This window comes from Oryctolagus cuniculus, chromosome 2, assembly GCF_964237555.1.
Source record: "Oryctolagus cuniculus chromosome 2, mOryCun1.1, whole genome shotgun sequence".
Classification (NCBI taxonomy): Eukaryota; Metazoa; Chordata; class Mammalia; order Lagomorpha; family Leporidae; genus Oryctolagus; species Oryctolagus cuniculus.
Window position 1 is genome coordinate 138330435 of NC_091433.1, and position 13895 is coordinate 138344329.

Consider the following 13895-nt stretch of genomic DNA (forward strand, 5'->3'; position numbering starts at 1 on the left):
AGCTTCTGGCTCCTGGCTTCAGATGGGCCCAGCTCTGACCACTGTGGCCATTTGGGGAGTAAAGCAGTGGATGGAAGATCTCTCTCTCTTTCTGCCTTTCAAATAAATAAATAAAATCTTAAAAAAAAAAAAAAAAAGAAAATAAAAGAAATGGGCCACACTAAACATGGCTGTACATGCTTAAAAAAAAAAAAAAAAGGGATGAGAAAGACTAACAAAAAAGGACCCTAGACCCAGCATGCGGTTAAATCTGTCATCTACTGATAACTGAAGCTGGGCAACCTTCTACAAGCTATGGTTTTATTTGTAGGTTAAAATAGCCAAGGCATCAAATTCCCTCCCTAATCCCTGTAACCACAGGAAAGAGAAGGTAAGAGAACTGGAAATGCAATCTTGCTTTTGTATATCCACCATGCTAAGACTATTTTTAATGATTTATTAAGAACTCCCTGCATCGTTTAACAGGTGAATGGATAAACTGGCACATCTATATAATGCATACTACTCAGCAACAAAAAGGAAAAGCCACTGACACACACAGCATGGAGGAGTCACAAATGCACTACACAAACTGAAAGAAGTCACCCCTCAGATACCACGTGCTGTATGGTTCTGTTATTACGACTTTCAGGGAGGGCACACAGCTTACTGCCTGATCAGGGTTAGGAGTGGGAATAAGGTTAACTCTAAAGGGGTCACACAAGAGAACCTCTCGGGGTGATGGAATGGTTCTGTATCCTGACTGAGATGGTAGTTCCGTGAATCAAGACATTTTAAAACATGTAACCTGACAGTAAAAAAGCTGAATTTACCATAAGCAAGTTGTATTTAAAAAGAACCCACCACATATGAAAGCATGCACACCCATGCTTACAGCAGCTCAACTCACAATAGCGGAGATGTCCATCAACTGAAGACTGGATAAAGTAAGTGCTGTGTGTGTGCATGATGGAACATCGCTCAGCCATAAAAAAGAATGAAATCCTGACATGTGCAACAAGATGGATGCAACTGGAGATCATTATGCTAAATGAAACAAACCAAGCCCAAAGACAAATAGCACGTTTTCTCTTATTTGTGGTTATTCATAGAGAGGTATAAAAACTATGTGGATAATATACCAAATGTTATACTATATGTATAACATAATGTATAACTATAATGTATAACATAACTAAATGTATACTATGTATACATTTGGTATACAGTTATAAATATTGCTTCACTGGTTCTACATACTACATAAATATCAATATACTATTCTTTCCCATGTTAAAAAAAAAGACATGGGGGGAATAGTGAGGACTCTTGGGGAACCAGTCAATATTTTGTTCTTAATTTCGCTGTTGGTTATGAGTGTGCTCAGAGGACAAAAAAAACAAAAAAAAAAAAAAACAAAAAAAAAAACACACTCATTTATCCATACACTTAGATGCAGTTCTTGATATGCATTCTGTATTTCAACGAAATGTTTAAAAAACCCTCATAACTGTACAGCGAAAAAGATGAATTTACCATATGGAAATCATATTGGAAAAGAACCCACAGCATCTACAATGCAAGCTTAGAAGTCTCGGAGGGCCCCGAGACACTTTCCTTCCGTCATCAATGTGGGAAACCTGTGAACAGGCCTTTGGATTGAGTGTGAAGTGAGAGGCCACTGCTATTCCATGTGGGCGGTACTCGGCACATTATACCTGTGCCACACTGACACAGACTGGGAATCATTTCGTAGAAAATTCCTTTATTATAGTGCAAATAACTTTCAGCAGTGACATAATGTAACAACACATTTAGCAACCTTTTACACCATGCAGTAAATAAGAAAGTGTTTCTTTGAAAATATGTCATCCCAGGGACATCACTTCTACAATGCCAAGGCCGTTTCTCTCAAGACTATGGGGCTCCCTCCCTCTTTTCAGATAATATTTTCCTTTGAATACAAATGAAAGGATCGGCCATTTTAACAAATCACCAATTCTAAGAGAGATCTCTTAGGAGGTTTTCAACTGAGGATGGCAAGATTTGAAAAGGGGGATTTCCAAAATTTAAAAAAATACTAATTTTAAGACAATTCCAGGATAGCCTAGAAAAAGTAGAAGTCACTCGTGTTAAGTAGATAAACACATTCACAATGCTGCTGCACAAACAGATTGTCAAAGGCCTGCTTCTTATTTCCCCAAAGCCTGATTGTTTCCTGCATTCCTTGGTTCTGCTTATTGCAAAAACTAGGGCTCTAATCAGAAATAACTCCTTCCATACCCAAGGATTCCCCTGTGAGGCTTTAAAGTGCACTTTCTGTACTCCGAAATTCCCACCTTAGACCTCACATCACAGGCCAAGGAGAGGTTCCAGTTCACAGCTAACCCTTAGCACAGCTGGACCAGCCCCCTACTAATCGAGCCATACCTGAATCAAACCATCACAGCACTGTGAGTAAGCCCAATAGGCTTATGCAAGAGGTTCCCACCGCCCTCACTGACACACAGGAAGGGTTAACACTGTATTTCCCACTGAGCTGCCTGAGGGCGTGGCTACTGACCGGTTAGCAGATAGGCAGAGAACAGAGTGTCCATCCCAGTCAGTCCACTGCCTCCTCCTCCAGTTGCTGCTGTATTATGCAGTGAGAGGGACCTCCAAGGGGTCCTCCCAAGGGCGTCTCCCACATAAACTGACTCAGAAGCCCTACAGACACATCTCAGGGTGCCCTGAGTCTCCCCAGCAACACTCCCAACATCTAGTGGCTCCCAACAGGCCTCACAGCTCCTGGAACCACACACAGCTCTGAGGGCTGAATCAGATGGCCCACGTGCAGCGAGTCTGGGCGGAGAGAGTATCTTTTTACTTAACTCCAGGGAACTGCGCTACACAGCTTCAAAGCTGCGTAGCTTTACAAAATGCACCATTTTAGTTTGCTCTGTTTATCTCAGACTTTGGTTCTGACACACTGTCTACATTCTCAACACATGAAAATGCCATGGCCACTTCGGTGCCTCCGCGTGTTGTGTAAAGAGAACTTAAAAGAAAACTCAAAGGGCAAAGCAGGACGAGGACGTGTCATAACAAGACGCAGTATGCTGTACAAACAAAACTAAATTATATATAAATACACCCCCACCCTGCACCCCTCTTCTCCCCCACTACCTGGCCAAAGCAATGCCAAGGGTCCTTCTCTCCAGGGCCGATGTCACTTGTGAAGTCCAGCACTCAGGGCTCCAATCAGCCCAAGCTTGGCAATGACATTCACAGTCCTGCAACCGCCTGCCAGACACGGCTGTCTGAACAGGTTACAGCTCCACTGGAAACATCCAGACTGCAGTCCTGGGAGTTAATCTTTCAGATAACACCAACTAGATCCTTTCCTGATCTGGATCCCATCTCATCCAACTCGGCAGGAAGCAGTTTCTGATCCAAAGCCATTGCTCAGGGATACTGGGGAGGGTCACCTAAGAAACGTCACACAATGAGTCAACAGCCTAAGTTGATACAAATTACTTCCAAGTTAAGTTATTTGGGTCCATTTGCTTCTGCTTTACACTGAATTCCACAATCATTTTCCTATCACAATTTTAAAAGTTTATATAATAGTCATTTTTAAAAGTCATCTATGCTATCACCTCTTATGTATTTTCAATTAATTTCATAACAACTTAATGAGCTATTATGTAAACCTAGGGAGTAGTAGTTAATTAGTCCTAAGGAAGCCAATACTGTGCTAATGCACAAGTAAGGAGAAAGAGCAATGTAAATAGAATTTTGTATTATCGATAATAACTTGAAAAGTAGTTTTATCAAAATGTTGCAAAGTTCTCCCAAAAGCACTTAGAGCAATTTGTATCAAGAGATCCTAAGTTTAGCAGTAGGGAGAAAAATGATCAATTCTTTAAGGTAGAAATTCACCTGCTTATGATTGCTATACGTAGTTTCCCTCCCTCAAACCTAAGATATCAGTACATTCAAAAGTTCAAAAGTTGCTGCTCTGGAGATATTTCTCTAACACATACACTGGGTATAAATAAATAACTACAAGAAAGCTTCAAAATCTGAATAAACATTATGCTGTGCAAAAAAAAAAAAAAAAACACAAAAAACAAAAAACAAAACCAAACCTTGAACAACCTACATTCTACGTAAGTACCCTGACTAAATGTTGGTTGTGCTACACAATTCCACTTCAGTGCAGAAATGCATTGATTTCGGTGTACCGTTGTTGTTTTTTTAATGTCTTTAGCACTTTTGTTTCTAAACATCACTTCTCTTTGAAAAGATGAATAATTTGCTGCCAAATCCCAAATCATCCCAAATCCCATGTGGCTTCCATCTGATCAAATCCAGCATAAACGTGTTTCTTTGTTCTGGGACGAAAGGCTCGGGGTCTTTTTCCCGACAGTTTTCTTCCAAAGGAGAGACCCCAGCTGAAGTAGTCATTTTGGGCTTAAACTGCACAGAAAGCAGAGCCGGTGCCGCCCGCCTTTTGTTTCTGTTTGTAGTCTCCAGATCTTGCTGGGACCCTTCCCCAGGGCGACAGGCAGAGCGCTGCGGTGAGACTCTGGTCGCTCCAGCATCAGCCGAGCTTGGTGATCTGGAGGTCCCCGTTTATCTTTATGGTGTCGATGGCAGACAACGTCTGAATGCGGTGGTAAAAATCAAAAAGTTGGTGTCCGTCCACAAACACCCTGAAGCGCGGGTGCTCGCAGAGAATTTCCACCTGTAAGAAGCAGAACACGCATCTTAATTCACAATTCAGTGAACCCAGCTGGGGAAAACACAGCAGCATCAGCGGTTCTCCAACACTGCAGGTGCACTGGAACCATGACAGAGCCGGGCAGGACACGCTTCACTGGGCTCCACTTGCACAACTTCCAGTTCAGCAGGTGCAAGGTCAGCTCTAAGAGTCGATATTTCCCCCAAGTCTCCAGGTCACGCTGGTGTTGCGGGAACACACTCTGAGAACCACTATCTCACACTGTCCTGCATCCTTTAAAGATTTAAAAACACTTATGCTTTAACATATCTCCCTTCTCCTCACACTCTAGGGAGATGCAATAGGAGGTAGCTGGATTTGTTTATATGGCACTTAACTCATCTGCTGAACAATTCTCTCCCACCTTTGGAGAAGCATAACTGGTACCCATGAGTCGCACGTTAATAATAGTCTAGACACTCAAGCATGGTAAACTCTAAGGCATAGAGAAGGTTACACAGTAATTACCACTGGACCAAGAATGTGTAATTACCAAGCTTTGTTAAGCCAAACAGAAATACTGATTCTATATGGTACAAGCATTTTTCTCTCCTTTTCTTTAACTAATTCACCATAGAGTTTAATGACTGGTTCTGCGCTATGATGCATTTATTAAAAGCACTGGTATTCACCATGCAGAAGAGACTCCATATGTGATGTGAGTCACATTTAATTCATATATTACTAAAATTACATCACCAAGAAGGGCCTATTCCACTTCACATTTGTTGTTGGGGAGCACTATTTTCCTCCTGCAGCCAGAAGCTCTGGCAAATCACTCATGAGCTCTACACTAAAAAAAATTCATCATTCAGAAACAAACTGTCCTCGGGCTGGCATTGTGGCCTAGTGTGTGACACCAGCACCCATCTGGGTGCTGGTCGAGTCCTGGCTCCTCCATTTCCAATCCAGCTCCCTGCTAATGGCCTGGGAAAACACACGGAAGATGGCAGACGAGTATGGGCCCCTGCTTTCCATATGGGAGACCCAAATGGCATCCCTGGCTCCTGGTTTCAGCCTGCCCAAGCACTGGCCATTGCAACCACCTAGGGAATGAACCAGTGGATGATCTCTGTCAATAAATAAATCTTTAAAAAACACTAAAAAGAAACTGTCCTAGCCAAGCACAGCCAAGGGGCCAACCTCATTCTGGAGAAAGGAGAGAGCCTGGGGGGAGAACAGGTCAAGGGTGCCTCCCCCAGGCTACAATCAGAAGGGCGAGAGCCTCAGCTCCATCACTGACGTCCGAGCCTGCACTGTCATTTCCCCCCAGACTATGAGAAGGGAGGGCCAACGATGACTTCTGCATAAGGTTCTTGAAGATTTCCAGATGAGAGCAACAGGTTAAGGGTAGCTCTGCTTGATCAGGCTCACAGGCCACGAGGAGCTTCCCGCCGAGTTGTCGGGACTGGGACGCAGGCGAGCAAGGCACGACCTGGACAATTCCATGACCAGGTCTGCCGTGCCAGGGGGCCCTTTTCAGCGCCCCAGTGCTGACCTGCAGCACTGCCCTTCACAGCAGGAGGCACTGCTAATGCTGCCTGGCTGGACCGGGAGCTGAGGGTGCACTTCCCGCCTACTGGACAGTGGGGAGCCAATCTATATTTATCCATGCCCACAGGAAAGGATTCCTCAGCCACAGAGCCTGGACCATGAAATAGACTGAGGCTTAATTAACCCAGAGCAGGAAACAAGGACGTGGACATGAACTCATTAGCAAAGGGAACGAGAGAAAATGAAACGATAATCACTGAACCCTTGTAAAAGTAATAATTAGTAAGGAGTAGAGCTACTTAAAGGCTGAGAGCATAGGAGAAAAAGCCTGAATGCTTATTCATTACTCAGGAGCAGGTGTTTAGCCTGGCAGTTAAGAGGCCCGCATCCCACATCAGAGGGCCTGGGTTCGATTCCTGGCTCTAGCTCCCAACCATTTCTCCCCCCATGCAGACCCTCAGAGGCAGTGACGATGGCTGTGGCTGGTTCCTGGCACCCGGTTGGGACACTAAGATTGCGTTCCAAGCTCCCAGCTCCTGGCCATCGTGGGCATTTGGGGAGTGAACCAGTGGATGGAGCTCTGTCTCTCTCTCTCAAAGAAATAATGATAACAACAACAACAAAAAATCCAATCTCCAGTTCAAATTAAAAAACCATATTAATCAATCAGATATTTGGGAGCTGGTACCTACTATATGCCTACTTCTACACTGGGTACTACACAGACAAGTATGTATTCCTAACAATTAGGACATGCAAACATGGGTCTATTTACTAAATGTCTTGGCTAAATAAAGCCCAGAGTTACCAAAGCAATTATCAATTTCTATCAGCAAACGCCTCTTTTGACTTTTCTATCTGCTTTCATCACCCGGCAAAGTTCCTGGACATGCAGAAATCCTGGCTGCTCTTGGCACGCACCAGCTAAGTAGCACAGCACAGCATCCCCGTGCCAGCCGCTGGGCCTGAAGCACTCGGACTCACCCTGAACGGCTGGTCCGGGATGAACGGAAAGTAAGGGATCGCCGACTGCTCTTCTCCCCTCTCCCCCGATATGCAAGAGTTTCGGAGTAGCTGCCGGTCCGTGAACACAGCCTTGAGTTCAATGGCCACATCGGCAGGAGGGTCTTCTGAGTCCCCGCAGGTCAGGCTGATGGCGAAGCTGAAAAGCAGAGCTGGCTCTAAGACGTCTCACAGCGACCCCGTCCTCCTCCTCCTCCTCCTCCTCTTTCTCCTCCTCCCCCCCCTCTGGCTTTCTCTGCTTTCAACAGCCCTGGCACTCACCCCGGGGAACTCTGCTCTCTACAGCAGACTCTGCTGACCACTTTGGTGGAGTTGAAAACGCCCACAATTAGAGACTTCAAATACCCCAGGCCACCACACATCTGGGTCCTAATCCATCTCAGAGACTGACCAGGGGAAATAGCATCGTGTACAGTTTTGGTTCTTATTTATATTGGTAGTTCTTGCTTTCCATGCACCATGTTTTAAAACCATAAAAAAAAAAAAAAAAAGAAGAAGAAAAAAGAAAAAAATCCTCTGGCCTCCCTAAAGGTCAGAGAGAAACGGGGACCTATATTTATCATCTCTGATATAAATAGCAGTCTACAGCACGGAGGGCTGGGATTCATACACATTCTTTTCATGGGAACTTGGTACTTTCTTGGCATCCCAACCAGCAATACTGTCCACGAGGAGAGGCAGGGGCCGAGCGCTGGCCCAGCACCGAGCCCGCAGGCCTGGCCACTGCCTGCGGCTTCTGCCGGGCCCAGGCCTCGCCCTTACCTCTCTGGGTTGAGGTCCACAATGCCCATCACTAGCACCTTCTTGCCCGGTCTCATGCCACCTTTAATGTGTCCACAAAATGGAACTATCTGCAAGGCAAGAGAGGAGAGACAGGAAGTTTGCAGCCGGTTGGGAAAGAGCCAGGCCCTCAGGTCCCGAGGACCGGACCCGTTAGGAAACACACTTCGGAAGAGACCACAGGAGGAGGGCAATCATTTACCAGTCGTGGGAAGTACACGTCGGCTTGAACCGGAGAGCCCAGGGAGTTGTTGAAGTGCCCATCATCTAGTTTCTAAAAATAGAAGCACACAGATTGGCTCTCCACCGGCCCTTTCCTTGGGCTGGGGGCGGGAGAGCGAGGCCAGCACCTCTACAAAGCCAGCCGAGCCCCGCAGCCCTGCCCAGACGCACAGGCAGTGTCTGCGGGCGATGCCTCTTCCTACGTCCATTAAGTAACCGCCTAAGCCCCCGGAACAAAACCCGTCCCCCTCCTCCCGGTGGCTAAGCCTCTGCCGAGCCGCAGACCCTTCAGATCCGGATCCAAATCCAGGTCGAGGCCCACCGCGGGGGAGGGGGAGGCCAGGGCCCCCTCTGGAGGTGGGCATGCCCGACTCCAACCGCAAACGCTCCAGAAACCGCTGTAGCCCGGGCCCGCGAAGGGGACCCGGCCCAAGTGCAGCGGCAGCGCTCAACTTCTGTCGGGAGCCCCCAGCGCGGGCCCGGTTCCAAGGGGGAATCCCCGGGACGTCGGGACTGGTGGCGGGGCGCGCGCCCCGGACACACTCCCCCGCGCGCACTCACGCCAGCCCCGCGCACACACCTGGTGCGGGGCTGCCCGCACGGAGGGGCCCGCTCGGCACCTTCCCCGCGCCTCACCGCTTCCCCGCGCGGCGTCTCCGGCCGGGGAGCCGTCCCCGCCCCCCGCCCCCCACCGGTCGCGCACGGCCCCGGCCCCGGCCCCGGCCCCGGCTCGCAGGTACCCGTCGCCTTCCCAAGCGCGAGGCACCGGGCCGGGCCTGCTGCTTCTCCCCGCCCCAGCCGCGGCTGGCGCGGGAGCGGGCGGCGGGAAGGGGGCCCTCGAGTGCGCCCCGCCACACTCACCACCACGGCATCACTGTCAGCCACCGATCCCGCCATGTTCTAGCACGGCGCGGCCGGGCGCGCGGCAGGCGACCGAGCAAGGGGGACGCGGGACGCGGCGCGCGGGCGGGGATCCCGGGGCGGCCGTGCGCCGAGCGGAGGCGCGGGTCCGAGGCGGCGCGGGCGCGCACACACACACGGGTGCGCGCGCACGCCCGGGGGCCCGGCGCCGACCGGGCTGGCAGGGCCTGGGGAGGAGGGGGAGGGGATGGGAGGGGAGGGGCGGCGGCGCGGGCCGGGAGGTCGAAGGTGGCGGCTGCTGCCCGGAGCGCGGCTGCTGCCGCCGAGTCCGGGCTGGCGCCGCTGCGGCCGTGCTGCCGTCGCCCGAGGAAGAAAGGTGGCAGGGGCCGAGTCGCGCCGGCCCTAGGCGGCATTTAAAGGCCGCCGGCGCCCGGCTCGGGAACCGGGAACAGGGCGGGGACCCGGCTGCGCTGCCGCGGCTTGCTCAGCTTGCCCTGCCCTTCGGCCATTGGTCGGTGGCTGGAGGCCGGGCCAGTCCGAGTCGGGGCGTGCTGCAGGGCGGGTGGGGCTGGGGGGACTGCCAGGTGACAGGTGCCGGGGACAGCCCCGCCCCTCCCTTCCGGCCTCCAGACCGTCGCCGTCCCGCCTTCTCCAGCAGCGTCCCGGGGTGGGGGCAGGTGGGGCGCGGGAGACTCGATGTGATTTCCATCAGAGAATGCAGACAAAAGTGGGAGGAAAGGCCCCCTCCTGGGCTCAGGGCTGGAAAGAGGATGACAGGTAACGATGCTTGCAGAAATAAAAGAAAGAGGCAGAGGGGACTCCAGGTAGGGACTTTCCTATCCCAGGAGGCTGGACACAGAACAGGCCTCTGTATTCCTTGTGGAAGGACCGACAGGTGTGGGGGCAGCCGTCTGGCTAAGCCTCAGCACGTGAAAGTGGACGAGGTGACTGTCCTCAGAGAGCCTCCACCGGGCCCTGCTTTTGTTTGTGTTTAAGCAAGTCACTGGCCCAGTCTGGGGCAGTGCGTTTCTTCCTGCACATCTCCTATTGTCGGTAGGAGAGTAATTCCGGGGGCGGGGCACTCCTCCTTTATTCCCGGGCACAGGGCACACGCTCCTGTATGGCGCATGGCATTTCCCCACTAGGGTGATTATGGAACCTCACAGATAAAGCCGTATCAACGGCCCCTCTATTAGGCGGCATCCTTGGCTTCAGCATTCCACCGTGTGAATCACCAGGGCGTCTACACTAATTAGCAGGGAGCCTGTGTGACCTGCGATCCCGCAGGGACCCGGGAGGCTGCCTTCCAGCTGCTCGCGCTGGCTGTGTGGCCCAGGCCTTCCTTGTGCCTGTGTGTCTTAGTGTTCCCGTATGGGCCAGAGCTAACCGCGGTAATTCCAGTTGCGCAGGGAGAATGACCTGCACACGGCTGCACCTCGCAGTCATGGCTTGGAGCAGGTGATTCTCTGAGAGTCTAAGGCCAGCCCGGTGGCAGCTCACGTTTTTGCTCCTGTTGACCAGTCTTAGCTCAAACTCACAGCTTCTGCATTATTGAAAAATGCAAGGCAGTTTATAGGACATTTGAGATTTGGGAAGCATGCTTTGGTATACCTCGGTATCAGAGTCCAGTATGGGGGAAACACATTACAGTAGTTCTTTGTCAAGAGTGACACAATGCGTTGTGGTGGTTAAATAGCTGGTGCCCTGGGTTAGAATCCTGGCTGTGCTATTGACTAGCTGGGTGATCTTGGAAAAGTTAACAAACTTCTCTGCGCTTTAGTTTCTTCATCTGTGAGCCGGAGATGATGGTGATGATGATGGTGATGGCGATGATGCCTGTCTTGGGTTATGGAGAAGACTGAGTAAATTAATTCCTGTAGCTGCCTTCCAACAGTGCCTGGCATCTAACAAGCACTTACCCTACCACAGTGCAGAGAGCCTGCCATTTGTCAGGCACCGGGCATCTGGGAGAAGGGCAGGCAATCTACAGGTACCTATCCAGTGATGAATGGCTAGGAACAAAGAGTGAAGCAGGTGAGGGAGAGAGAGTTAAGAAGGAGGGTGGTGAGATTTACGTTGGGAGGGAGTGCAGAGAAGCCACCTCTGGAAAAGGGGCATTTGAGAGGGGTGACCCGGAAGGGAGGCAGGAGCCACTGGACCTCTGGTGGGAGAACTCGCTGGGCAGAGTGTGTTGCAAGGGCCAAGTCCGCCAAGCAGAGCGGGCAAGGAAGGTGTGGGCTGCAGAACTGAGTAACTGGAAATGAATGGGCCTTGTGGACTGTGGTCAGGGTTGACTGTTCCTCTGGGGGAGGGGAGGACACTGGAGGTTTCACAGCAAAGGGGTGACAAAGTTTGCCTTCCTTGTAATGTGTCCCTCTGGCTGCCACAAGGAATAGCCTTTGGGGAAAGGGAGCTACGTGGTGGGGGGAAGGATAGACAGGACCTGGGAGACTCTTGCCCAGTCGGAGTGAGATGTGACAGCAGCTGAGAGGGGTAAAGACGTGAGAAGCCACGGCACCTGGTGAGTCCCAGCCACGGTCACTGTGCAGCTGGGGATGTCACAGTGCCCCGAGCCTCAGGTGCCCCACTTGTAAAATGCAGAAATTGGGCGCATTCATCACTTCCTCTCAGCTCTTAGAAAGTTCTAGCTCCTGAAAAGCTGTGTAAATGCCATCCGAATTTAAATGGATTCGACAGTAGGTGCCGCTGGATGAAAATACTCTTGGGCTGTGTCTTGTGCTAAGTGATTTTGGAGGGTACAGAATAACCCTTTGATTTGTTTTGTAAGTGGAGCTTAAAAATATCTGGATGGCTAAAGATGTGTGTAGAGAATAAGAAGGCACTGAACCTGCCCAGCATACTTTAGCTTGGAAAATTGTCTTTTATTTCAAAAACACTTGGCTTCACCCCAATCTGTGAATGGCTACTTTTGAATATGGAGAGCAGAGAGGAAACCTAAGTGAAATTTTTATTGTAACTACATGATGGGCAGTGTCAAACTGCCTGTTACATGGAAAGGCCATTAGCGAATTAATGAGTTGTAGAGCTTAAAATATTTTTTAATTGTACAGTGAAGGCCAGGTGAACTTTTGCTCTATGCTTTCATTATAGGCATTTGTGTCTAAAAAATATTAACCAAGATTGTAACCCATTTAGGAAATGCAGCAATGTATATTTAGGACGAACTGTGTCATGGCTAGAAACCACTAAAAAGGTTAAGGAAGGGAGAAGGCAAACAGATGATTAGCTTTGAAAAACCCATAGGTGCTGGCGTTGTGGGGTAGCGGATAAAGCTGCCACCTACAACACTGGCATCCCCCATGTGCACCAGTTTGCATCTTGGCTTCTCCACTTCCAATCCAGCGCCTTGCTAGTAGTCTGGGAAAAGCAGCAAAAGATGGAAATGAAATTGACACTTTCAGATGACTTTGAACAGTCCTTTTCTCCACTGTTGAGAAACAGTTTTTTCATACTATTTGTTGGAATTCTTATTATAAGCATATGTATATAAAGTTAATTGATAATAAACAAAACTGAATCAGTTCAAATATCTGACTGCCTGCATAGCCCAGGCCCCCACAGGAGTGTGGTAGGAGCCCACTTTGAGAAGGGAGACTCTATACTGTGGTGCGGCCGGGCAGACATTCAGTCTCTGCTCATGATCAGGGCCCCCGGGAGGCAGCAAAATACACAAATCAGCATTCTTCTGTCTACTGAGGTAGCAGGGCAAACATTTGCCAAGCCACTTTTCTGTATTTCAGAATGTGATCATAGTTTTTCAGTATTTTAGGTCACGGCTACCGAATCATTGTTTTAGACACGTACGCGTACGAATTTGTGTTCTATCCAAGTAATAAAGGGATGGTCATAAGACATGGCCATCCATGCTCCTTCCCAAGATTTCCTTGTTTCTGGCTTATTTATGAGGACACTGGAACCAGCCTCCTGTTTGTGTTTTAATTACTGAGCATAGGAAGGATTGATTTTCAGACAACCTGCGGCCGAAGACGAGAATATCGATAATAAGGAGTCCATTCTCAGAAGCAGCTCTTGGCTTCGAAGGGAGGCGCGGCGTCATTCCCGGGGCGGGGCGGGGCGAGGGATGGCACCATGGGCCCATTATTGTCTGCAGCCCGCGCGGGAGCACCCCGCTCCCCGAGCCAGCGGGAAACAGCGCCCGCTGGCGGCGTGATTGAGGGCTTCTGTCGGTGCCTTGCCGCGTCTTCTTCTGCAGGTGCGGGATCCCGCGCAGCCACCCATGCACGAGGTCCTCTTGAGCGCCTCTTCCCAGTCTCACCTTTGGGCAAGTCAGGAGGCGGATCTGTCACAGAAAGAATGCGACGGGCCTGGGAGGAGGTGCCCCACGGCTCACTTCTCATCGTGCTTGGCGTTTCTGTTTTCCTGTGCTGGTTTATAGGCCGCCCTTTTATTGGCTCGGTGATTTTATTTTCTTGCTGTCAAGTGGTATAAAGGGTTTCTTGGTTGTGCAGTTTCGTGGAAACTTGCCTGGCGTGGCTGGGTGGAAGGCGAGATTTGGAAAGGGAGAGCTCAGCAGGCAGCCTGCCAGGGGCTCACCGGATGTGCCCGGGAATCCTGTTTGGCTGCGCAGATTTCTGGGCCTTTTAAGTAAGAGATGAGCGTCGCAGACGAGGGGTTATCTCCACACAGCTTCTGAACAAGCCGCTGGCCCAAAGAGACTTGGCAATCTGAACTTTGGCAATGCAAATGTCATAACCCAAAGTGAATCAGAGAACATATACTTCATGGATTC

The 13895-nt window shown here is 50.0% G+C and overlaps 1 protein-coding gene across 1 annotated transcript; it reads right to left on the bottom strand.

Moving 5' to 3' along the window:
• Positions 1-1727: 1727 nt before the first annotated feature.
• On the bottom strand, positions 1728-9574 carry LGALSL (galectin like). The gene is made up of 5 exons (XM_051838065.2): positions 9125-9574; positions 8244-8315; positions 8024-8112; positions 7223-7400; positions 1728-4708 (listed from the first exon to the last, which is right to left on the bottom strand). Exons 1-5 carry the CDS (start codon positions 9158-9160, stop codon positions 4565-4567), a joined length of 519 nt encoding a protein of 172 aa, XP_051694025.1. The 5' UTR covers positions 9161-9574; the 3' UTR covers positions 1728-4564.
• Between the last annotated feature and the right edge of the window lie 4321 nt (positions 9575-13895).

What these genes read in the sequence shown, in the direction of transcription:
- LGALSL (XM_051838065.2), bottom strand. Translation starts at nt 9,160, where the DNA reads ATGGCGGGATCGGTGGCTGACAGTGATGCCGTGGTG. An exon ending in CTGACAGTGATGCCGTGGTG is followed by an intron (nt 8,316 to 9,124) that starts GTGAGTGTGGCG and finishes TTCTATTTTTAG; the next exon opens with AAACTAGATGATGGGCACTT. An exon ending in GTGGACCTCAACCCAGAGAG is followed by an intron (nt 7,401 to 8,023) that starts GTAAGGGCGAGG and finishes TCTGCTTTTCAG; the next exon opens with CTTCGCCATCAGCCTGACCT.